General features: G+C 39.2%; 1 protein-coding gene across 3 annotated transcripts; it reads right to left on the reverse strand.

Annotated features, from left to right (window-relative positions):
* Positions 1–1,726: 1,726 nt before the first annotated feature.
* LOC144665651 (uncharacterized) lies at positions 1,727–23,118 on the reverse strand. 3 transcript variants are annotated; one of them, XM_078526918.1, is made up of 9 exons: positions 22,996–23,118; positions 13,798–13,836; positions 12,386–13,625; positions 9,796–10,175; positions 8,728–9,497; positions 7,297–7,546; positions 6,152–6,946; positions 3,630–4,866; positions 1,727–1,875 (listed from the first exon to the last, which is right to left on the reverse strand). In XM_078526918.1, the coding sequence occupies exons 3-9, from the start codon at positions 13,560–13,562 to the stop codon at positions 1,763–1,765; spliced, it is 4,722 nt and encodes a 1,573-aa protein (XP_078383044.1). In that variant the 5' UTR covers positions 13,563–13,625; positions 13,798–13,836; positions 22,996–23,118; the 3' UTR covers positions 1,727–1,762. The 3 variants fall into 3 exon arrangements, with proteins under 3 accessions (XP_078383044.1, XP_078383045.1, XP_078383046.1); XM_078526919.1 differs by lacking the exon at positions 13,798–13,836; XM_078526920.1 differs by lacking the exons at positions 13,798–13,836; positions 22,996–23,118 and adding an exon at positions 18,550–18,613.
* Between the last annotated feature and the right edge of the window lie 1,721 nt (positions 23,119–24,839).

A 24,839-nucleotide genomic window follows, 5' to 3' on the forward strand; every position in this document is an offset into this window, starting at 1 on the left:
ATCAAGTGGCTGGTTCAGACAGTATAAGCATAAGCTCATTCCGTATTAAATATCCTCTTTCTATACAAATATACAGGAAGTAACTTACTAACAAAACGAGCTAGGCCCATTCAAACGAGGGTAAAGAACTGAAAAAAAATGCGAAATATTTTGTATTTTCATTATTTTCTGACTTTAATCTATTCGAGTTTCCAAGAATGAATATCTTGTCTTTGCGCTTCCTGTGGTTACCTAGAAAATAGTTAAAAGAACGTTTTTCTCTTTTTCATTTAAGTAAAGCGTATTAGCTACAGAAAGTAAACGTAAAACTTCTCAAAATACTATCTGATCCAATGGATTTAGAGACATACTGCTGCTGTTGCTTAGAGTACTTTTAACAACAGCTACTTAAGGGAATATACCAAACATTTTTTCTAAGATTATAAAAATTTCGTTTTCCACTATATTACAAAACGTTGCTCTTTGGACGCTGCATCTGTAAAATAAAATAAAGACATAAATAAATAATAATGAAAGGTACACGAACAAGTAAATATGAAGGAACTCGCCATAGGCAAGAAGAAGGAAAGAAATAAAAAAATGTTTAGTCTTCCCGACGCAAGTGGAATTCGACCTGTCTTTGCAGGGTTGAGGGCAGTCACTTTGATAATGATCTTTTCGTCAAGGCTGATTTGGATGGGTGTTTTAATGGAGGGGGAGGAGGAGCTAGGGGAGGAGAGGACGAGGAGGGGCAGAAGAGTGGGTAGCAGGGGGAGGAGAAGCAGGAGCAGGAGGAAGAGAAGAAGAAGAAGGAGACGGAGGAGTTGGAGGAGGGGGAAGAGAAGGAGGAGGAGGAGGAGAAGGGGAGGAAGGAGGAGGAGGAGGAGGGGAGAAGAGAGAAGGAGGAGGGGGGAGGGGGGGGGGGGGGAAGGGGGGGAGGAGAAGGAGGCAGAGGAGAAGGAGGAGCAGGAGAACCAGGACAAGGAGCAGGAGGACGACGCCACCGACGAGACGAAGGCATGGTAAACAAAGATAATTTAGTTCTTTACACTTTAATTTAGTTCTTACCACGTAGTGAATAATTAGTCAATGAAGAGCGATTCAGCTGTGCAACTAAGAAATAGTTGGAATGGTAGTTTAAAACTTCATAAACTACTCCACCATAAGTTGCACAATACAAGCAACGTTGCTCAAAAACAACACGCTAGTTAAAAAATTAACAAATTGAAACTACTCTTGAACGGTACGTTCCAGGAGATTTTTTAATGATCATGGTTGTGATTTTGTATATCCAGCTCTCCTCTTTTTCACCTACGGTCTCACCAATAGAACAGTTACCTACAAAGAGTTGTCAGTATAACAACCCAAATCATTTCTACATCAGGAAAGTAGCAGGTCAATTTCGCATTTTTTTGTTGAAATGATGTCTCCTGTTTTATAAGTCAAATGAGTAAATAAGTCATGAGTCAGTAAGTCAAGCTAATTTTTGCACAAAGTAGGTTATCTATTATTCAAACGATGGTTTGCCTGTATATAAAATTACAAGCAGTCAACTTTGATTTCGGTTAGTTCCACGCCAATTTGCTTGCAGTTAGGTCCACTTCAGTTTGCTTGCAGTTAGTTCCAATCTAGTTTGCTTGCGTTTAAATTTTACATCTTTTAGTAAGGGCAGCACCATTTTCAAATGAATAACTAAATAAAAAATGTGACTCATGACGCACTGACTTACAAAAACTTTAATCTCTGTTGAAATAACTATGATTAAGGAAAAAATAACTCACCCTCAGAGCACAGCATAAGCAATAACTGCTAGAATGCCTATCAACACTGCTACGATTATCAAAACATTCCAATTGGTCCTTAAATCCTCTTGCACACTTGGCTGCGAAGTTTCAGCTAGAGAAAAGAAAAGCAAGAAAATTCAGCTAAATGACAACATCAGGACAGAAAAGACGGTTTACGGAGAAGCTAACCGAAGCTAAGTCCTTTACTTTAATTTTGTTTATTATAAAAACAAATTATCTGGGAAGAGTAAGAGAAAATCGTAGTGATTGACACAGGAATGTTAGAACAGACAAAACGCTCTGTGGGTAACTATTTTCTAACACTTTGAAACCTTGATTGTCTTTACCAAAGTCAACAGACTGACCTGAGACAGCGAAATAACAAGCTGCACATTTCAGAGACAAGGGAAAACACAAGCATGCATCCATTAAGTGGTCACCACCGACTGTGGGTTACATTTTAGCACCCGCCATTTAAAGAATTTCAAAAGGAAGTCAGGCCACACTATTTTAATTAGTTAACTGATATTAAGATACAAAACGGACACAGTAATGAGTATAGTGAAACCAAAAATGGGGTTTAAAAGAAAGTAAAACTTAAAGCCTATTTGTAAGTTACTTTAAAAATAAAAATATAAACCCGAAAGTAATTTCCAAGCTATTTAAAAATAGTTTTTGGTCTCAAAGACTCAAAACAAAACAAACCAAAACACAACCTATCGAGTCTACTTGGCGAACCTGGGAACAGATTCACAAAGCTGCTCTGCAAGTTAAAAGATGCATCCTACATGTTGAGAAAGATGTAATTTTTCTGTTGTCACGAGCGTGGGGCAAAGAAAAAACCTGAATCTCCAACGGGAATCGAACCCATGGCCTTTCGAATGATGACCTTTCATGACTGATCGGACGCTCTAAAATAAGGAAGATTCGTTGCGAGCAGACTTTTCCTTCTACTAGGCTCATGGGACATGCGTCCTGTATACTGCTAGGACCGGTAATATCGAAAGCGTACTGTGTGGAGATTGACAAAGAAAGATGGTAATTTTAAGCTACGTAAATAAAATGAGAAAAGTGTAATTTTCTTTCATGAGCGTGGGACAAGAAAAATATTGGAATCCCTAAATTTTGTATCTTAACAATAGGCTTTGATATCTAAATGATAAATTTGAACCTACGAAGACATTCTAACAGTCCCTGGTTTAATATATTCATGAAGCATTTTTTTTTATGGTTATCATAGCTCGACAGGTAAAAGGCAGCCCGTGTAATAACTGACCGGTTAATTTTTAGCGGAAAATAAAATTCTTTTATTTTCTCTGCAAAAGTCGAACATTATGTTCTAAATACGAAAATCGCGTATGGTTTGTATTAATAGTTGCATTTGGCTGTTTGGTAGAAGCAACCGTAGGGTGAGCTAATCCGTTGTTTTTAAAACTGGTTTTGGCCTGAAACTCTCGGCCGTAGATTTACACAGCAAGCTCATGCTAACAAGAAATTAATAAGCACTAAATCAACTTGTTCATATCCTACAAAAATCCTCCTATCGATGCCACGCGAGTCATTTACCAGGTGCCTCTCTAATGCGAATTCACAAAAGGCCAAAATGACTGTTAAGAAAAACAGATTAGCTTATCCTATGGTCACTTCGAAAGAAACGGCGAAACGCAAGTATTAATACTTGCAAGCCAAGACAAACAAATACAAATTCTGTATTTAGAACATAATGTTTGACTTCTGCAAAAGAAAACGAACGCAAAAACTTAATTTTTATTTTCCGCCGAAAATTGAAAAGTTATACTGAGACAAGCAGCCTGGATTGCTTTATAAAATGATCCCAGAAACTAAGATTTACTTATTAGCTCATACCTTGAACGATGTTCCGCATCTTTTCTACAAGCTTTGTACACTGTGTCTCCCAGCTGTACTTCTGACCATAGGATTCACGTAACGTTTCGATTTCTAGCAGACGTTCTCCATGTCTCGCACGGACAGTCTTGATGGCCTTTGCCCAGTCCTTGGGCTCCTTTGAATCAACTATAGATGAATTGTCAAATTGTAGGTTCTGTAATGCTCTAGCAAAGCCTGAATTACCACTCACAAGAATTGGCAGACCAGCAGATAAGGCTTCAAGAACAATCAGACCAAAACCTTCAGTCCTCGATGGCATAATAGCTAGATCAACTTCACAAAACAAGTCTTTCATTTTCTCTCTGTTTTCTACAAATTTTCTCACCGTCAGTTGTTCTTCAGCAATACCACAGTTGAGTAACGTTTCTGCTACCTCGTCTTCTTTTCCATCAGGGGCACCCACAAATAGGAGGCGATAAGGCTCTCCTTTCAGTTCCTGGTCAGCAAATGCTTTAGCAGCGATGTCATAACCTTTCAGCTTGAAATCCTCAGCATCACCCCGACCACACAACAACACTTTGAACTCGGAATTCTCGTTAGCATTTCGCTTCAAACCTGTGAATTCTCTGAAGAGTCCTGGAGTGAGGGTAAAAATGTCTTGATCTCCCTTACATCTTAAGTATGAAGAGTAAGCCTCTGCCAGTTTGGGGCCAATTGGTACGACAAGATCAGCCAGTTTGCAGAGATCAACTTCAGTCTGATGTTTTTTCCCACCCTTTGAAATAGCACCAGAATGACTCTTGAACATGCCAAGCTGTTCCGGAGCAGTATGCACCACTTGAACCCATTTACAATTGTAAGATCGAGGATCTTTTAAAACTTGCCCTTGACAACCAAGCTTCATACCATGGCCAATAACAACATCCATTCTGAGGTCTTGTGACGGAAAGCTCAACCAATCAAGACGGTCGTACCCTGGGCGTTCCTTTGCCTCAATGACAGTAATGCCGTTCCTCTGAGCTGCGTTCTTGTGCACATCCGTACAGGCACCCTCAGGGACAAAGAAAGTGACATCTACTCTAGGTTGCTTTGCCAAGTGAATAGCCAGCTCTCTGTTTAACGTTGACAAACCACCAGCCGACGAGGACCACTCATCACCGAGAAGAGTAACTTTCAAGGCCGCCGCGGTACAAAGAGGACCTTGTTGCTCAGGTACCACCTGCGACGTAGCCTTTGCACCAACGTCAGGATGAAACTGCAACAGAATACAAGTTGAACAAGGTTACTTAATAATAGTTGAATGACAGAAGATCTATTTCAAGAAATCCAGTTCTGCAGCAACATATTCTGAGTAAAAAGGCACTGTTCTATGCGCCTGGATTTATGTCCTGCCAGAGAGGTGTCTAAGATTCAACCTGAAGAACATTCTATACTGATGATGTACATGTAGCTCTTCAGAGCTCCGTGTAACATGTATAATTGCTTGATTACGAAATATCAAAGTTGAGTAAAAGCAAACGAGCAACAACATGTAACTTTATAAAGTGACCTCATTTAAGACGCTTTATAGTTTGATGTAATTAACGTTTCTTTGGGAAAATCCAAATCCGGATTCTTGTATCCAAAAAAGGATTTTGTGTTTCTTTACCTATATAATCTGAAAATGGATTAATCTTGGATCAATGATCTCAAGAATCCACACTTCGAGTGGATACATCAGATCATATCTAAATCCGGACTTTTTGGATTCATGACCCGTGGGTTTCTTTTGAAAAGGATTTGAAAAAAGTGCATTGGCCCAGCGGTCTTTGCTGTGAAAGTACAGTTTCGCTCTGTGTAAACACTGTCATACGGTAAGTCTTCAGGCGCTTATTTCGATCAAAATACAAGAATAATTCACGAGACAGGATGCAGGTTTTCGAGAACAGCCACCTTGTACCTATGGAAGTTGTATCCTTTTGAAATTGCCACGAGTGAAGTTTGCATTGTTCCTTTTGCAAACATTCTTCGCTCTCAGATGCATTCTCGCCACATTGTGCTTGAGGCTAAAGATGATATTTTCTGTTTTGTGCGAAATGTGTTTACGGGGTTGTCATGCGAAAAATCCATTTTCGGATTCTTCGTTTCTTTGGGAGCAAAGTATCCATGTGATTTGAGATCAATGATCCAATTTTGGATTTTCCCAAAGAAACGCACCCTAAGTCACGGTATCACTTTTGGTGTAAAGAAAAGTTCATATCTGTTTAGGTTTTTCAACAAGAACCAACATAGCATTAGAGATTTAGTTGTTTCGAAAATATGATTAACACAATGTCGGTTTCTGATTGTCCGAGCAGCGGTTAACACTAGCCCTGGAATAAACACTTAACAAGAGTTTTACTCTGCCTGTTTAAGAATCAGTTTTTTTGAGCTAATTTAAGTCTTAAGTCGCATCACGCTCAATATTTTCACTTGTAACCTCCAGTAACTGCCAAAGTCAATGAATAAAACGTGAATTCCATAATTCTAGCTGACATTATAAATAATTAAAGGATTTTTACCTCAGTTCCACGGAGTAGCAACCATTGCTCTAATCCAACTGGGGCGATTGGTTCATCGCCGAAATTAATTGGACAGATCATCTGTCCTTTGGGACGTAATGGAAGGAGACGCAGGCAGTCATCATGAGTGCAGCATACTGATCTGTGCTTGTCACACGGGTCAGTGCAGTTCAAGCAGTGAGCGCACGCCACACACAGTTCATACTTGAGATTACGTAGCCAGGATAATTCATGTGACATGACTTTTAAGGTATCTTCAAGAAAGGCCCGAACGTCACTTGCCATTGTCGCTGTGGTTGGAGGAGCTGAAGCAGGTTTTCGTTTCAAAATGACCTTAATGAACCTCTTTCTGCAAATAAGGATCAGATAAAAAATGGTCTGCTTTCCAATGAAGAGCCTCGCTCCATTTTGGTACAAGTTAGGAGCTGTTTTGGGATTGTACTCAGAGCACCACCGTATGCATCTTGCCAGAAGCTGAGCAAAGAGCCCGTGAGGTACAAAGCCATCAAGGAACTCTAGATACAGTGGGCAAGGATCACAGTCAGAGGGCTCTATCTGATACAGCTCTGAAGGAGATGATCTAAGCTGGGCTGGTACAAAGTATCTTTCTTCCTGTTCGCCATCTGCTGGAAGGAAGGAAAGTTTGGCAATTAAACCATAGAGCTCCATCATGTTCAAAATGTCCTCCTTGGAAAGGCCTTTCTGAACAAGATCTGCAAAAACATGATCGACAAGAGCCATTCTGAGAATGCCACTTTCCTCGAGCTCCTGCCAGCACTCTGAGTACAGAGAATTCTAAATGAAAAAAGAATAATGTGAATTGTTAGAAAGTAATGCTCTTTTCAGTAACAAAGAAATAAAAACTCCAAACAAAACCTAAAAACGTGATAGGTTTAGTTTTCCTCCTGACTGACTGATCCCCTCCCTACCTAGTTTGTTGCAAGACTTTTTGTTTTTGAACTAATAGACAATTTGCACGATGACATGATTTTGCTGTACAACAACCGGAATCCTTCAGGTAGTCCTTTCATTCCGATCTACTGGTATATGAACGTTGGACACCTAACAGGTTGGTTGTCACAACTCCCAATTGACCCCAAAACAAATTTATTACATGTACATGGAGTATCGTTATTAATATTTACCACTTCGTCGTAAGGTCGAACGGTAATCAGTAGTTTGAAAAGATCGATTAGCCACTGAGCCTGTAAAACCACAGTACGGCCAAACTTCACAATCACACCTAGGTCATGATAGAAATCCAACATGGTTGACAATTCTTCCTCGTCATCAATACGGCAAACTCGTTTGGTGACTGTTAGAAGCTGATCGAGGTCCATGTGATAGATTTTTGTTGCCACCAGTTCTTCAACAACTTTTTCGAAGTTGAACCACCTAAGAAAGACAACAGGTCATAAGAAGCTGGTTTGTGAAGTGTTAGCTGTTACTGTTGCGGTGATATGATTTCTAAAGATTGCTGTTAGTTGTTATCGTCATCGCTAACTACTGTAGATATGACAGAATAAATTAAATTATCATTCTTTTTATTGGCCAAGAGGCTACCACATGACCTGCAAATAACAGCAACAAACAATGGTCTGCTCATACGTATTACCGTCTGACAGTGATTTCTGCAAATATTATTCTGCTCCTGCGTAGTTTTGTTCAATTATATGGAAAATGGCAGCTAGTTTTCCAGAGTTGTGGAAGAGTGGTTGGATCTGTCTACAAGTCCCGCAAGGCAAAAAATTTCCCCCTAATGTATTTAGGTGATATCTGAAGTATGTCTGTATTCAGGTAATATATATCTGAAATTAACAATAACTGAACTCGGTTTTTGCAAAGTAACAAGATCATTTATTTGCCGAAGCCGAAATAATTGATAGACCTGCAAGATACTGACAAATCACGATATTTTGCTCAACCTCGTCGAATAATTGTTAATTATTTGCATGGCGGAGAGAAACAAGCATTGACACGATCCTCGGAATGGGTCCACCAATATAAACATTTGGGGAAAAGAAACCCGAATAATATTCAGGACTTCAATGGGAAGTCCTAAATTTTCTCAGGCTTCTTTACGCCTATTGCTTAAATTGATGGGCTCACGGTTAGAACGGTGGCAATGCTTGTTTAGAGTACATGTAAACACAAGATTTCATATTTGCTTAAGGAAACTTTCAAGGGTTGTATTCACTTAATTGAAGAAACGTTGACCATGTGAAAAGTATAAAACATTAAAGATATGACCCAATGGCATTCTGGGTAGACTTGGTAAGCTTGGTAATATTCCTTTTATTAATAGTAAAGATGTTTTATTTCTTTGAGAGCCTTTTCCAACCTGTCTTATTATTACGTTTATTCTGTCACAGGCGACAATTATATTTTTTTCCGATTTCCCGGTAAACATTTAGATCGCATCGTTCATGATTTATGCTTTTTATGGGTCAGCGGTTCTTCAATCTGGTGCACCTCACTACTGAAACGTTCATGCGCAAAATGAACATTTGGCACGTCAAATGTCGTCATCATCAGGCCCTACTTGACAACTGTATTGGTTATTACAGGCACCATACCTGATCGGCACCTCTTCACCCATGTATGGTTCCTGGTTCAACACCTCCATGATCTTATTCTGCAGTGATTGAACCCCATAACCACTCAATGATCCTGTGTTATCAACAGCAAAGAATGGCCTGATAACATGCTTCTCATATGCCTTTCCTTTAATACTCTTCTTGATGCACCTTTCCATTTCCACGATGTCCTCAAATGGTTTATCGGCATGCGTACCTACAATAAAGACTGGAGGACGGAGGCAGCGTGGATTTCCCTTCCGATCATCTGCTTCATCTCTTGTGGGTCGAATACAGTGCACTGAGACCAACCAGGACAATAAATTGTCCAAATTTGTCTGATTGGTTGGGTTTTCCAGGAGGATATCAAGAGTCCCCTGCCTTGCACAAGGCTCTGCTTGGGTGCTCAGATCTTTGCTAAGGTTATGCACCAAAACGTAAACAGCTCGCAAGGAAAGGAATATGGAATGTGATGCGTAATAAAGGTGTTGCCCAGCAAAATCCCACACAGATAACATGACTTCTTTGGCTTTGATGTCATCCTCTAATTTCAGACCCTGTAAGTACTGCTCAACCATTTCCATGACATCATTTGGCAAAACTGCAGTTGTATCAATTCTTGATTGAGTATCTTGATCTGCTGGCATGCTCCTTTGTGGCACATTACTGCTGGGAGGGTCAATCTCTGTTTTGCTTACCTGGTTTGAATCTGGTATTGAGTCACCCATCGTAGGAGAAGCTTCTGATTGCTTGAGACGTTCATCGTCAGCCTGGAACGGAAGAAAAACACCTGAGCACAATTAATGTTTCATGGAAATAAAACCAATTGACCTAATGAAAAACCTATAACAGATTTTCGGTATCTATTGTAAACTGGATTAGATTAGGCACAGTAACACACAAGTTTGGTAGAAAGTTCATAAAGTGCAACGGATAGCACGCGGTAAGGGCGCGCAGAAAGATGGTACAAATGAAGAGAGTACAGTTAAATCATCAAAACAAAGCAGTCAGTTATACCTCAATACCAGGCAAAATGAGAGCATGTGAGCTTAGAAATTTATTAATTACCTGCTCCAAATCCATCTTGTCAATAGTCTTTGGGTCTTTGCCTTCCAATTCTTGTAAGTCTCTGGCAATTATTTTTGCTAGGTCGTCATTAAACTCAGACACATCAAGTTTCTTCTGTTCTGTGCACTGCCAGTTCTGAACTTGGTCGACCCCCACTTCACACTTGGATGGGTCAACTTTGACTCCTAGAGTACTCTCTTCTTTAGGGTCAAAAGGGATGCCAAGCAGAGATTTCTTCAGGCTTGTCTTCCCTGCACGGCCTTGGCCAAGTAACATAATACGACCGCGGTAAACTTTCACACTTCCCTTTTTCAGAGCTTTTTGATAAGCAGCCTCTGCTTTATGGCCCTGGGCTTGAATTTCATGTGGTACTGAGGAACCTGGGTTGAAATGAATGACATTTAATGCCTAACTTCACTTAGTAGAACAGCACTGTTTGGGGATGTTGCAGTAAAAGTCTCGCCGACAAACTTCAGAAGCTGCAAAACCGTGCGGCTCACATATTGTTATCCGCTCCTTGTGATTCTAATACTGCAGACCTGCCTCGAAAGGCCCCTGCTAAACAATTGTGGCATTAGACAATTATTGAATTAATCGAATAAATGAATTATTTATTCTCAGGCTAGCTAGAAATGCAGCGATGTTCTTTAATTTATGTTAAATTAAGGTTATTTAAGCGTATACACGAAGTGCAACGACTGACATCGACAACTTAACGAGCAAGTATTTGCATAAAAATATACATGAGCGCGCGCGCGTGATTTGATGTATTTGCGTGTGGAATTGTTTGTGAACAAAATGTTTACTCAAAGTGAAGTAGGGCTCTAAAAATACCCGTGTTTCTTTGATTTCTAAAACAACGAAAAATGTTAGAGCTCTTAAGAGATTTTACCCAATTTACAGCAACGCTTAACATAATACGTTTGTATAGATTGAAGGAAGTCTGTGGCCTAATATTCATACAAATTTGAATATTCTTGCAACTCAGAGTTATCATTATGATAATAATATTCACTGATAAACCACAGGCTTACCATCCTATGTTTGTGAGGTCATGTAAATATTCAAATTTATTCACTAATTGCTATTGTTAATATTGAAGCTTTCTAAAATCCGCTTTTACGACTCGTATTTGTAATAAAATGAAATAGAAATATTTTCGCATTGTTAAGGTTTGCTTTAATGCTGTTTTCTTGGCGATCTGTAGCACGCGAGAGCAGTTCTAAAAGTTTAAGGCCCCAACCACACTGACACGGGTAAATTTGATAATGGAGAAATCAGATAACGCCGGGTAAATGTTTTCCGTCCACAGTAACCCGGGTAAATTTGAAAACGGTTCAGTGTGGACGGTTTGCCTAGCCGGAGAAAAAAAGATGCGTTTTCAAATTTACCTGGGTTAGTGTGGACGTGGCCTAAGTTTTCGACTCCTGTATAGAATACAATTAGGCAAGGCGTGCAACTTCGACATCGACGAATCGGGTACCGCCTCTGGAATGTGTCCGAAAAAACATATTTCCTTGAATCGCTTTCATTGGAGATCTCGGTCCTCGAAAGAATAGCCTTCGAACTATAGTCTGGCCCAATTTGAGTGCAATCAGTTCGTGCCGTTGTCCTTTAAAACTAGCTGGAATATCAAATTAGGTCGTAAATTTGCCGATTTACGATGATTTGTACCACCTACTTGGACAATTTATGTAATTGTCACTGAAATTGGTCAATTTTTTTGCCTATGCCCTCATCTTGAAAGCCAACGTGTTCCACTTCAAAACGTCCTCTTGGGTACCCCAAAGATATACTGTTAAAACAGTATATTATTCTTGTGCTGCCACTGAAGAGAGGTAAACTATGAATACTGTGGTGTGACATAACAGAAGCGGAATTCTAAAAGAGCACTTTTAAAAAGAGAGAGAAGGCATTAAATTCAAATTTGCACAATTAAACCACCATAACTTGCTGGCAAACTTTAAATTAAAAAATCCGCTTCTGTTATGACACTCTAGAAGTATTGACTGATTAGTTTTTGACTACTCGTTCCGCAAACTCTGCCCCAAAATCAAGTTCTTCCCAATTTGGAACTAACGAGGCTGTACCATCGCCGTTAAGTGCAATCTACCAAATAAAAGATGACATTTATAGTCTTTCATCATTTCTGTATGTCTCTGAAAAATTGAGCTTAATTGCGCCTATAACAGCCGAGAAATGGGTGTTTTAAAAGGTGCGGGTCAAGCAAAATTTCGCTTTATGAATTTATTCATGCTGTAGGTATCCCCCGCGACCTTAAGGTCGGCATACAGGAGGGGTTTATCGCCTAGAGCATGCTGACAAACTTGAATGCGTTAACACTTCAACTAGGTGAGTCGTCTTTGTTGGACTTTTTGGGAAACTTTTTACAGTAAGAAGGACTGAAAATTTGAAGTATGAAATGTAATTATTCAGTTAAAAGATTTCAATTTACTCTAGTCTTGGCGCACATTTGCTAATCACTACCACTCACTTCATGCAATCACAGTACACAGGGCGATACCTGCCGAATTAAACCACATTTTTAATCTTTTAGACGGTAGAACATAACAATATCAAATATTCTTACCATGAACCATATTCCACATCTTCTCAACAAGACAATTACACTGTTTCTCGAAGCTGTATACGTAGTGGTCTTTATAGCGGTTCCGCAGCATTTGAATTTCTTGAAGTCGCTCTGCTCTGTCTTTCTGGCGAACACCAGCAATTGCCTTTGCCCACTCTTTAGGGTCATCAGAGTCTACCACAAAAGATTTGCCTGAAGGTTCAAAGCGCAGTGCATACCCAAAACCTGAGATACCACTCACAAGAATGGGAAGACCAGCAGACAACGCTGCCAGTGCAGTCAATCCGAATTCCCCTGTCATTGATGGCATGATAGCAAGATCAACCTCACAAAACAACTTTTTCAATCTTTCCTTGCTTTGCACACATGTTCTAATAATCAGTTGCTCTCTAGATATTCCACTCATCAAAAAGTTGACTGCAACTTCTTCCTGTTTTCCATCAGGCGCACCCACGACAATAAGACGGTAAGTTCTGTCCATCAGTTCAACTATTGCTTTAGCAGCAGTGTCATATCCTTGGAGAATGAAGTCCTCAGGATCACCACTGCCAAAGATCAACACCTGAAAATTGTCACTCTCTTTTGTTGCTTGTTTTACATCTAAAAAGTCACTGAATATGTCTGGAGTCAGCTGATATATGTCTATGTGTTTCTCGTACGAATGCAGCAAAGAACAGTAGGCCTCCTGCACCTTGGGTCCGACTGCAACAACAAGATCTGCCAATTTACACAAGTCTACTTTAGTTCTTATGTCCTCCTTACATCTTATGGAAAAGACCGAGTTCGAGTTGAACATTCCGAGTTCTGCTGGCACAGTATGCATTACCTGCACCCACTTACAACTGTGCGACTCGCTTATGACTTGGGCTTGTTTACCAAGCCTCTCTCCATGACCCAGTACGATGTCAATGGCAAGGTCTCTTGGTGGGAAGCTCAGCCAGTCGAGGGGGTCGTTGTAGCCTGGACGTCTCTCTGCTTCTCTAACGATAACATTGCAGTTTCTAGCAGCTCTCTTCTCTTCTTCAGAACAGGCAAACTGTGGGACAAGGAGAGTGACTTCTATTTGCTTGTGTTTGGCCAATAATGTGGCAAGCTGTCTGTTTATGGTTGACAAGCCTCCCATAGATGAACTCCACTCACTGGCCAAGAGAGTTACTCTCAATGCTGTGTCGGACATCCCTGATTTACCTTGTGCTGGTACACCTTGAGATGTGTCAATGACAGTGGGGGGAGACAAATCCTGAAAGAGAAGCGTGACAACAATCAAATTTGTAGAGTTTAAAGATGCAACAAGTAACAGATAAGTGAACAAAAATAATGCAACTTTTATGCTGTAGCTTCTAAGTTTTCTTTACACATTTTTTGGTAAATAGTTTTTATGGCAAAATTAAGTAAATCAGTATCCAGCAAACCTGAGCATTCAAAGCTTCCAATTGAAGATATATTTTAACCTGCAAGAGATTGAGCAAGCTAATCTATACACCTGTAACTGCTGTAAGTAATGTAATAATAACGCAACAGGGGTGGCCACTTCTTGTTAAATAGATTTTGTTTAACTTATAATTATTACACAAATCATATGCTTGGCTTGTTCTCTGCAAGAACCATTTCTCCAGTCCAGGGAAAGTGTGTAGAAGAATTGCATAAGATAACTCTCGCTACTGCGGACTTACTCTATTATGGACATAAAATTGTGCAGAGCTCGAAACTAACTTTTTAGCTCACTGGTTTATTTACCTACTAGAAGATGGTTTTCCATGTTCTATAAGAAATTAATACACAATCTTCGTTCACTGTCCAAAATCCACGCGCGCAATTGGTTAAAATAGATCACGTGATTTTGCTTTACCTGTCGTCAGCAAACTCAGACAGTGCAGTATTGACAATAATGCACAAATATCGTGCATTATTGAAAGTGTCTTCAGCTTCAAGGCTTGTAGAAGTGGAAGAAAAATATATTCCTCAAATTATCAACGATCCAATACCAAACAAAAACGAAAAGGATAACAACTTGAAGCGCTTTCATGATCAAAGGTAAACTGTAGCTCAATAAATACATTTTTGTGTGCGATTGACTTGCTTGTAGTTGCTTGATTGTAAAAGCCATCGACTTGCATTGAACAAGCTTCTCGCTGACTGTATTTATGGACGACCACAGCGGATGAACCATTTTATGAACCATTTTAAGCTTTATTTCTGTACGGCTAATTTGTGATTTTTATATTATTGATGTAATCCCGTGTAATTATGTACTACTACACTTCTTATTTTTAAACATTAAGTTTGTTGTTTGAAATTCGTTAAGTCGATGATCGCTTGCAGTTCGATGCAGTGTACTCAGATTGTATATTAAAAGGGTTAGAGTCTGTTCGTTCGTGTTTTGTTGACAAATACACGCACTTGCTGGCCTCACAATGAACTCGAAATTTTCAATACTGCACGAGGCGTATTGAAAATTTCTCGTTCATTGTGCGGCCAGCGCGTGCGTGTATTTGTCAACAAAACACTCACAACACTCTCTAACCCATAAATAATGCACGCTTGAGGTCTAGAAAAGCTGCTAGTGGATTATATTATTCAGCTGCCTTTCTATACCTCAAAAGTGCATTATTTTCTTATAGGACATAGGAAAACCATCTTCTTGTGGGTTTAGAATATAGCATTAAAAAGAGCACAGAACTTACAAGACTCGCGGCCGCTCACGGCATTTTACAAACGCACGCAACATTGGTAAAAGTGAAAGTTTAGTTTATTCTTCTCTTTGGCGGCTTCTTTATAAATAAACCAAGATACCATTTCATTCATATTTCCTATTTATAGTCCTTTCTCCAACTACCAAAAGATTCTCACAAAGCCGACAAATCTAGTTGAAATATTTCCGCATTCAAGTTTGGTTAAGCCTACTTCAATTTCACTCAAATGAAAAATTTTCATGCGTTCGTTTCGCAGCAAGTTCTTCAAATTTGCCTCTTACTCGATTTAAAAAGAACAAATTAAGTAGAGTGTTCTGTCTTCAGATTGTGGCTAAAAAAGGTTTCTTACCTCAAAGCGTTTCTAGAGTCCGGCTTGTTTTGCTAAATAATTTCCAATCAATTTCGGGCAGTTCACGGCAAAATAGTGGCGTATACAACTCCAAAGAAAAACAACAAATTTCAGCGATTCTTTCTTCATCTGTCGCTTTCTTTGGCACTGTCTTACTTCCACTAAGCAGGTAAAACGTTTCTGATAAAAACTCGCTGCTTTAAAGCATCATTTAAACAACAAAACAAGAGAATAGATGCGAAGTCGACGAAGTCGTTCAGCGAAATTCGACAAACAATTCGCACATCCGGGGTACCGGGCTTCTATAGTTTTCAGCTATGTTCTATTAAAAATAATGCCCGCTAGAATTCCATCGCGCGTATACAGCGGCTATATTCTAATGGGTAATAAGCTGTCAGATTTTGCTCGCCAAAAGTAGTTTTTCACCAGTCAGATCTACTGATTTCTATCAAGAACTGTTGACTTTTCTGAGTTTTTAACTAGTCAAAGTGGCTAGTTGTAATGCTACACCTGGTAGCCAAAACCTAAATTTTAGTAGTCTTTGGCTATTTTGGCTGCCCTTAGTCTCGAGCCCTGTTGTGGTCCCAGAGGTTTCCATTTTTAATTAGAGGGAGTTGACTGTCCTTTTTGGGAGAGTCATTTACATGTAGTTCTGAATTTCCATACAGGAGGCCTTCCAAGAGGGGTAGCCGTGTCACAATGCTGCATGCTTTGGAAAAACAATGTCCCCTAACTAACAGCTGTAAATGTCACTGTAATTGTTTTTCCCAGTGTACAAAAATTGTTATAAATTAAAGCTATTTTCATGGAACTTAATTTTTGCAGTAGAGAAAAATAAAGTTAGAATAATTATAATAATCCCCTGTCAGTGGAGTATGGGGCCAAAGACCTGTCTGTGGGAAATTTTGAAACCGGAGCTCTTAAAAATGCCATTTCTTGCACTTTGTTCTACTTTCATGTGATGATTATTGTACATGTACATGTATATGTATTTACTAGCCACTTTGTGTCTATTGGTAAATGCACAACTTTCTAATTTTGCTGTCACTTTTTAGTGTTTATTGTGTTGTTGTTACATTTAAGTGCTGTAATGTTGTCATTTGTAATTCACGCACGTAATTCATGTCACAACGCGATGCCATGCCATACTTTGAGCGCGCATGCTGAGTAAAATTTCTAAGAACATATAGGATGAGTTGCCGTTCCGCTAGCTTCACTCGCAATTTGCTCTCTTAAATGGTCGGTGACCCCTACTTCTTTCTTAACAGATCACGTTTGTTAGAGGGAAACAAGGGACTAGAAAAATTTTACTTGAAATATGAAAGCCCATGTGTTCAGGACTTCAAAAATAGTTGTCGTTTGGTGAAGCGCCGCCTTGAATTATAGAAAGAGGGCTTTGAAATCGTTCAAAATTACCACTTTCAAACACAGACGGCCGCCATTTTGAATGGTTAAGAATGATATTGAGGCTATGACGTTGCATTGCAGTTCTTGGGTGCAAAAGTATTATCTAATAAAGCCCAGAGTATTATGGTTAGCTTCCTGGATGCTTGCTGTAGCAACACACACAACGAATTGATGAATTTCTAAGTCCTCGCCGACTTTGGCAGCTTGAAACTTGGCAAAAATCAGCCGAAAGTTTGTTACTTCAAGTAGGGACCGTTAATTCTTCGAAAAGTTTTCATATTTTCTGAAGAAAACAAAAATCTTTGTTATAAAATTTGAAACGATCTCTGACTAAAAACTTTAAAAATACAAGCTTTCGGCTGTTTGAACTACAGCCTTCGACGGGTAAAATGTAAAAAGGTAAAATATGCAGTGTGTGAAGTTGCGAAATAAAAATGCTAATAACTAAGAATATTTGTTAAAAAGAATGTTGTACTGTCCAGGTAGAGGACAGGAATTGTTATCCGCATTGGGAGTTAGCTTGGAATGCCACGCTTCCAACGTTTTTCTTGTTCTAAAGCCGCTGTCACAGTGATCTTGGTATCCCCCAATTTTAGGCACCCCCGTACCAAGATCCCTAGTGATCTTGGCATCCCCTCAGGGGATGCCAAGATCACTAACAGCGTTGAATACAGCAGACTGGGGCAAGTGAAGCAAACCACAATTCCATTCAAAAACCATTTTGCTTTATCAGAATGCTTTGTCTTCATAAATTTAATCGTTCTTAGCAAACAGTATTGACGACTTCGCAAATATTCGCAAAGCTAAACAACCGTTTGATTCAAGACCGCGTAATTATTCTTAAAACCTGTTAACACCGAACCGGCTAACCTTTAATATTTCAAACATAAAAAGCGCATTGTAAGAGCTTCCAATTTGCTCGGTGAATGAACATTTAAGAAAAAATGCGAACATGATCAAGAAACTGACAAAGGACTGTCACGCAATATTGCAACTCGATATGAATGCGATCGCCAGGCGTGAAAACTGACCTCTCGAGTCTGTGGACTTATCTCTTTTGTTTGTATTGTTATCAGCAAAAGGTTTTATTGCAGGTTAGGGTAAATAAATACTGGGTTAACTTAATGACTTTTACCTTGTGATTTCGGTTTAGTCTATATAGGTATTCGAGCATCGACCCAAGGTTAGAACATTTACCATTAGAAAAAATAAAAAAAACTTTAAAACGTTGAAAGGACAAGACATCAGAGTGATTTATTGGGGATACCGAAATCCCTAGTGATATGCACATCCCTTCCTACTATATTATCTCCGATGAGTATTCTGAGAATTAACCTATCAAAAGCAGTTACCTAAAAGCAAGGCTTTCAAACGGGTACAAAAGTGAGGACGAGGAATTTTGGGGGATACCGAAATCCCTAGTGATTTCCGTATCCCATTCTGTATCCCATTTTTTAGAATTCTGAATAGAAAAGTAACCAACACTAAAGATAAAAAGGTGTGTTACCTAGACGAAAAGCGTTCTAACCTGTAGAAAAGGTAAGGAGAGAGGAATTTAGCTAGGGGGATACCAAAATCCCTAGCGATATGCGTACCCCCTTCCATTATGAAATATACATTATCAGTTAACTTAATTATATATAGAAATAACAAGACTTTTAAATAATAATAACTTTTTTTTTACCGTTTGAACGTTTTTCGTCTATTTAACCTACTTTTCATTTTTCTTGGTAAATTCTCTCTTCATCATACTCATCAGAGACATTGTAGTAGGACGGGATACCAATATCACTAGGGATTTCGGTATCCCCTGAATCCCCAATATATCTCTCTCTCCTGACGTTTTAATATGTCTTGTCCTTACCACGTTTTCAACGTTCGAGATTTTCTTTATTCATCTTTGTGCCTTGCAATTGGCTGTTCGTTGTACTCTTGGGACGATGATCAAATACCTATAAATCACTATGTGCAGGAGTAAAGGTTATTACGTTATCCCAATCAGACTACGTATTCTTTGTTTACACATACCTGTTTTATTTGTCACTTAACTATATTGTTAATAACGATACAAATAAAAGGGATTAGTTCACATGGAATAAATGAGCATTTAATAACATGTGAAATTTTCATCCACCGAGCAAATTGGAATCTCTTACAATCGTTTATGTTTGAAATATTAACCTGCCTTGAAAAGTTTATCGATAAGCACCATGTGCGTGTTAGTATAAGGGATTCCGGTGCGTGGTTCGGCTTAAAGAATAATTGCGGGGACTTGAATCAAACCGACAAATGGTTTGTTTTCCTTTGCCAATATCTGCAAAGACGCTAATATTGTTTGCTAAGGCCCTGTTTATACGTCGAATTTAATTCAGACGAATTTAATTCAAATTAAATTCGTCGATTATTCGACGTTAATTGCCGCCTGATTTAGACGTCGAATTTAATTCAACCGAATTTAATCTTTCACCCGAGTCTTCAGCACTTCTGACCAGTGGCGGGGATAATTGACATAATTCCCGCAAAAACTAACGGGAGATCGCGAAATTTTTTCAACACAACAACAACCTGGCGAGGTTTACGAAGGCATTATTGCTGGAGAAAATATCCAGAGAAAGACAGCAGAGAAGGCAGCTGCGACGTCGAATGTTGACACTGGTAGTGATGAAGAAAATGTTTCTTGCGCGAGTTTGTTTATCGATTTGTCTGCTGTTACAATTACAAGATAAAGATGTTCAGCGTCACCGAAGTTGTCGTCGCAGTATCAGAAATACATGATGGTGGGAATTGGTCTGGGCGACATATGATGAAGGAAGATTCGAGAAAGCGTTTCGAGTGTCAAGAAAAACATTCAACTTTTTTTTAAAGAACATTCGACCCGACATTGAGAAAAAAACCGTGACAGAAACTCCCCCAGGGCACACTGCAAACAGTAACCAACACTTTTGTTTGCCTCCCATCCCACCGTTTCTTCGTTTTCTTTAGCAATCGAACATTCCAACCGAACACACGCGCTTCTCCCACAAGCTATGCATGAATATTTTGTGGTGCGTGTTGCAATTTATGCAAGCGGACGGCATTTTTCCTCCACAACCGACGACATACTTCAACGTGCGAAAAACGCGAGAAGACGCCTGTGCGCATGCGACATGAACGAAACTTTCCACGAATCTACCACGGGCTCAATGGGCAGGGCTGGAAATAACGGCCGGTCAACGGACAATGTCCGGCCTGATTGGGGACTTGACCGGTCAAATGTTCGCCTTGCCGGTCATGTTGTCCGGTCACAAGTCGAAAATAATGGTAATATTGAAACAAACTTAGTTTTCAATGCTGTTGTCTACCTTCTGTTAGTGTATAAACCTTGCTGTATTGCGAAACTTCCAACCGAAAAAAGGAACTGATCGAATTAACTGTTGTTTACAATTCGCGTGTTGCGGTCTCAAATTAAAATATTTTCCCAAGTTGTCCGTTTCCTCCTGCACAGAATTAAACGATTAATATAGTTCCAAAGCTCAGAATATAAAGGTACAATTTATATTATAAACTATGATTAAAACAATCTTTGACTTCTTTGCAATATTTATAATAGTTACAGGGCTCAAAGTTGAGACCGATGCGGTCGAATTTGTAACTATTTTTTTTTTCTCCTTTGGCGACTAAAACTTTCTTTGCGGTCGCAAGTTTGGAATTATTATTTTCTACTAATAGTGTAGGGGAATATACTTTGTCGTTTTCAAGTATGAAGCCATTAAAAATGTTCTTCTAGCTGCTTGTTGTTTTAATAATCGCTGGGAAACGCAACGTGAAATCTGAAATCTACATCTATTGATGAGAACAATCCGGAAGTGACATTATTAGATTTTTTTCAAAAACTTAAAGTTCCAAAAAGGATACCACAAGACTTTTGTAAAATCATTGAAAATGATGATTAGCGACCCCAAGCACTGAAAATTACTGTGCTATTTGCAAAGTTTGAAGCCAATAGACAAATACAATGAGCTAGACATGAGCCAGACACTTGCATCACTCATTCATTCATTCAACAAAAAATTACTTTAAAACTTGGAAAATTAAATAAGATTGCAGTCAGCAATTGATTTTTCAATTCAAGTGAAACAGGGTTTCATCCACGAAAATACACATTTCTTAAATAAGGAGCCGGAGAAACAATTTTGTTTTCACCATTCATGAACATGAAAACAAGACAGTGTGGAGTCAAATTACATTTCACACAAAATTTGCATAAATTTGAACTTGCAAAAAAGAAACAGATAAGTTATTAGAATGCAAACCCGCTTTAATAATTACTGAATTCTGATCTCATTGCTATTTTTCATGTATTAACTATTTGAAAACGGTTCTCATTCATGGAAACAAAACGGTTTTTCATTCAACTGCTTGCAGTATTTATAGACGTGAAAATATATTCGCTTAATCAAATGTTTTCTTGCCATAAAAGCAAGAGAAAATAGATTTGAAAAAAAGAACTATTGATAAAAGAAATTTTAAAAATTTAAACTGTTTTTGTAACGTACGGTTCCGACCTGAGGTAAGCAACATCGCATATGTAACGAGCAATTCATTCAATCTTATCAGCAAAGCAAAAAATAGAGTCCAGACGGCAATCTAAATTCCACAGTCAACAGTGCAGTTTCGTAACCTGTAGTTAAAAGGAATTTACTTAAACGGAATGTTATTTCTTAAGGCGGAAGGTGTTATATTTTTACATATATTTAATAATTATTGGAAAATTACATGTTGCATTTTTGTCCGAGCAGAAACGAGGTATGACCGAGCTAAAATGGATTTGGCCGGACATCTTGACCGTTCAATGTTCGAAAATTATTTCCAGCCCTGATGGGGATACATTATGATAATGTATGCATTTAATTCGATGCGTCTGTTGTGCGACGTCTAAACTGAAGACGCGCTATCGATATTTTTTTCGTCCTACCGAGACGAATACAACGTCTTGGACGAATTTAATTTACCAGACGAATCTAATTCGATTTATACGTCGCACAATCGTCGAATTTAATTGCTAAATGGTCCTTGAATTATTTTCGTCCCAATTAAATTCGACGATTGTGCGACGTATAAACAGGGCCTAAGAACGATTAAATTTACGAACAAAGCTTTGTGATAAAGCAAAATGGTCTTTGAGTGGAATTTTGGTTTGCTTCACTTGCCCCAGTCTGCTGTATTCGACGCTGTTAGTGATCTTGGCATCCCCTCAGGGGATGCCAAGATCACTAGGGATCTTGGTACGGGGGTGCCTAAAATTGGGGGATACCAAGATCACTGCGACACCGCCTTTGTCAATGACAGATGCATTATCAAAGTCAATCGCGTGATTGTTGGACCAGACGTGATTGGCAATCCTTGAACCTTTTGCAGCGGTTTTTACATTTCTCAGGTGTTCTTTTTTCCTGGTGTTGAAGGCTCTGCCCGTCTCACCGATGTAACACCATGAACGCTCAGAACAAGGAATTTTATAGACAACGTTTGTCTGCGATTCCAAAGAAGGTCGAAATTTTGGAGCCGGGAACTGTTGTTGGAGGGTGGTCAGTGGTTTGTTTACAACTGTGATATCGTGCTTTTTGAGGACACGGGTTAGAGGTTCTGTTACGCCTTTAATGTATGGTAGAGAGGCGAATGACTTGTGTGATTCGGGCGCCTCGACCATTTTGAAGAATGTTCCAACGAGTTCCTCCGGGGACAGCACTGTCGAGGGTCGGGTTTTGTTGGACTGGATGTTTTTAATGAACTTCGATGGGTAACCATTAGATTCAAGTGCTGAATGAACTCGGTTAATTTCTCGTTGTTTTCCTTCGGAAGAGTTGGGTAAATTTAGGGCTCTGTGTAAAAGAGTTGCCGCCGTGCTGGCCTTGTGTTTATTATCATGGTGAGAGTTATAATCTAGATATCTGTCTGTGTGCGTGGGCTTTGGAATCGATTGCTCGAAAGCTCGATCATTCTTGAACAGCAAAAGTTAGTCGTTAGTCGCTTAACTCAGTCAAACTTTGCAATTTTACCCCGATTTCTCAAAATGTCAAATTCTCGAACCAATTTTAGAATGTACTAAATAACATTATTGAAAATCATTCCGAAGTGAGCTTTCATGCCTACAAACAACAAAATAACACTGAAGTTTAGCTTACCTCGCTTCTATCCCGTTCGTCTTTGTTATCAACCGCTATCAAGCTTTTTACAGCTTGTCTGTCTCTACATCTTTCCCCTTTTGTCCTGACTGTGCGAAGAAATCGTTTCTGTGGCTTACATTTTATCCATACGTCCAAAGAGCTCTCGTTTCTGTAGGTCACGTGGTATCCCTGCCTTCCTGCTCTGGTCGGGGACCGATTTGGGGGACCGGTGGGCAAGCAAGTGAGCCCATTCAAACTTTTGCTCAAACCCCATTTTTTTTTCTCATTTCGTAATTTCTCATTTAACTGTTCTCAAGACGGTAGAATAAAAAAGATATCATGATTTATACATACTGCCCCTTATGTCTTCTGAGTCTAGAGGGTAGCAAAGGGTTTATGGGTAGGCCTTTCTCGATTATGCTAGTAAAACTGGCATTTAATGCTACTAGAAATTCTCGCATAAAGCCAAAAAATGCTAAAATAATGCCCGATTTCTTTAAAAAATGCCACTTGAATTCCAAAGAATGCTTTGTTTTATTTCAAACAAAACGTACAAACTCTTACATTATATGCTCATATCAACAACAGGTGATACTTAATAATTGTTTGTTAATAAAATAAAAAATAAAAAAATATATTTAAAAAAAAATAAAAAATAAATAAAAAAACACACACAAGTAAACAAGAGAGAGAGCAAAGAGAGAGTCCAGGACAACTTGCATGCGCATGCGCCAGTTTTCCCCCCCAATAAGTTTTCCTGGACTCTCTCTTCGCGCGCCTGGGTTCAGCCATAGTTAATAGAGGGAAATGGTTAAGAATCCCGACAAAGTTCTTTGTTGTATGTTTTTGTTCGCTATTTTGGGGGTAGACCCTGCACAAAACCTGACAAAATACAATAGGTGGTTACGTGTGTTCATGTAACTAACCAATAAAAACATTGCGATTACGTAATTCATGCATAGTGTATGAGCGCAAAACAAAAGATGTGCAGGGTCGTGGACCTTCCAACATAAATCTTGCCCTCTTTGTTTGCTCCTTTGATGTTTGCCGGGCTTCCTAACCATTTCCCTATATTAACTATGGTTCAACTCCTATAAAGGGCGCGCGGAAGAGAGAGTTCAGGGACTGGACTATGGAAAGCTATGAAAGGGAGCCTAAAGCAAACCATTCGCATCCAATTCTAGCAAACGTACAAAATTTTTATATTTAAAGCCATTGTCGTAAGCATGTTGCAGCAATAGGACTGTTTGCAAATGAGCATTGATAAGGAGAGGCGCTTCTCAAGCTTAACGCTTTTTCATCTCGATTAAGAAGTAGCCGGTGTGAAGCTCGCCTACACCCTCGTAGACTATAACTGTAAAATACGACCTAAGCGACGTAACTAGCCTAGTATGGGCTGCTAGGCCTGAACCTACAATTTTTTTTCATATCTCATATCCAACGCGCGTTTGTGGATATATTAAGACGGCACCTGTGTAGCCAATCAGATTGCGCGTTTTGCCAATAGACGGCAGCTTGGTTTAGCATAACCACACTGACCTACTATTGGTAATCGCGCAATCTGATTGGCTACACAGGTGCCTACTATCGATCCGTAGAAGGCACCTGTGAGCTCCTTGATCAATATAAATGGCTTCAACTTCGCGTTTTCGTGAAGTTTCTGAAGACGACATAGAGAGCGTGTTACAAAGTGCTATTCCTGAGAAAACCAAGCAAGCGACAAAGTATGGAATTAAGATTTTTAAAGGTAAGTGACGAAAAATTTCCGAGTAAAAAACCCTTTCAAGTTATCAAATACATTAAACGACAGATAATTACGTAAACGAAAACAAAGTTGCCAAAGAAAACTAACAATATTCCGG

Source organism: Oculina patagonica, chromosome 9 (assembly GCF_052425735.1).
Source record: "Oculina patagonica isolate OP01 chromosome 9, crgOcupat, whole genome shotgun sequence".
Classification (NCBI taxonomy): domain Eukaryota; kingdom Metazoa; phylum Cnidaria; class Anthozoa; order Scleractinia; family Oculinidae; genus Oculina; species Oculina patagonica.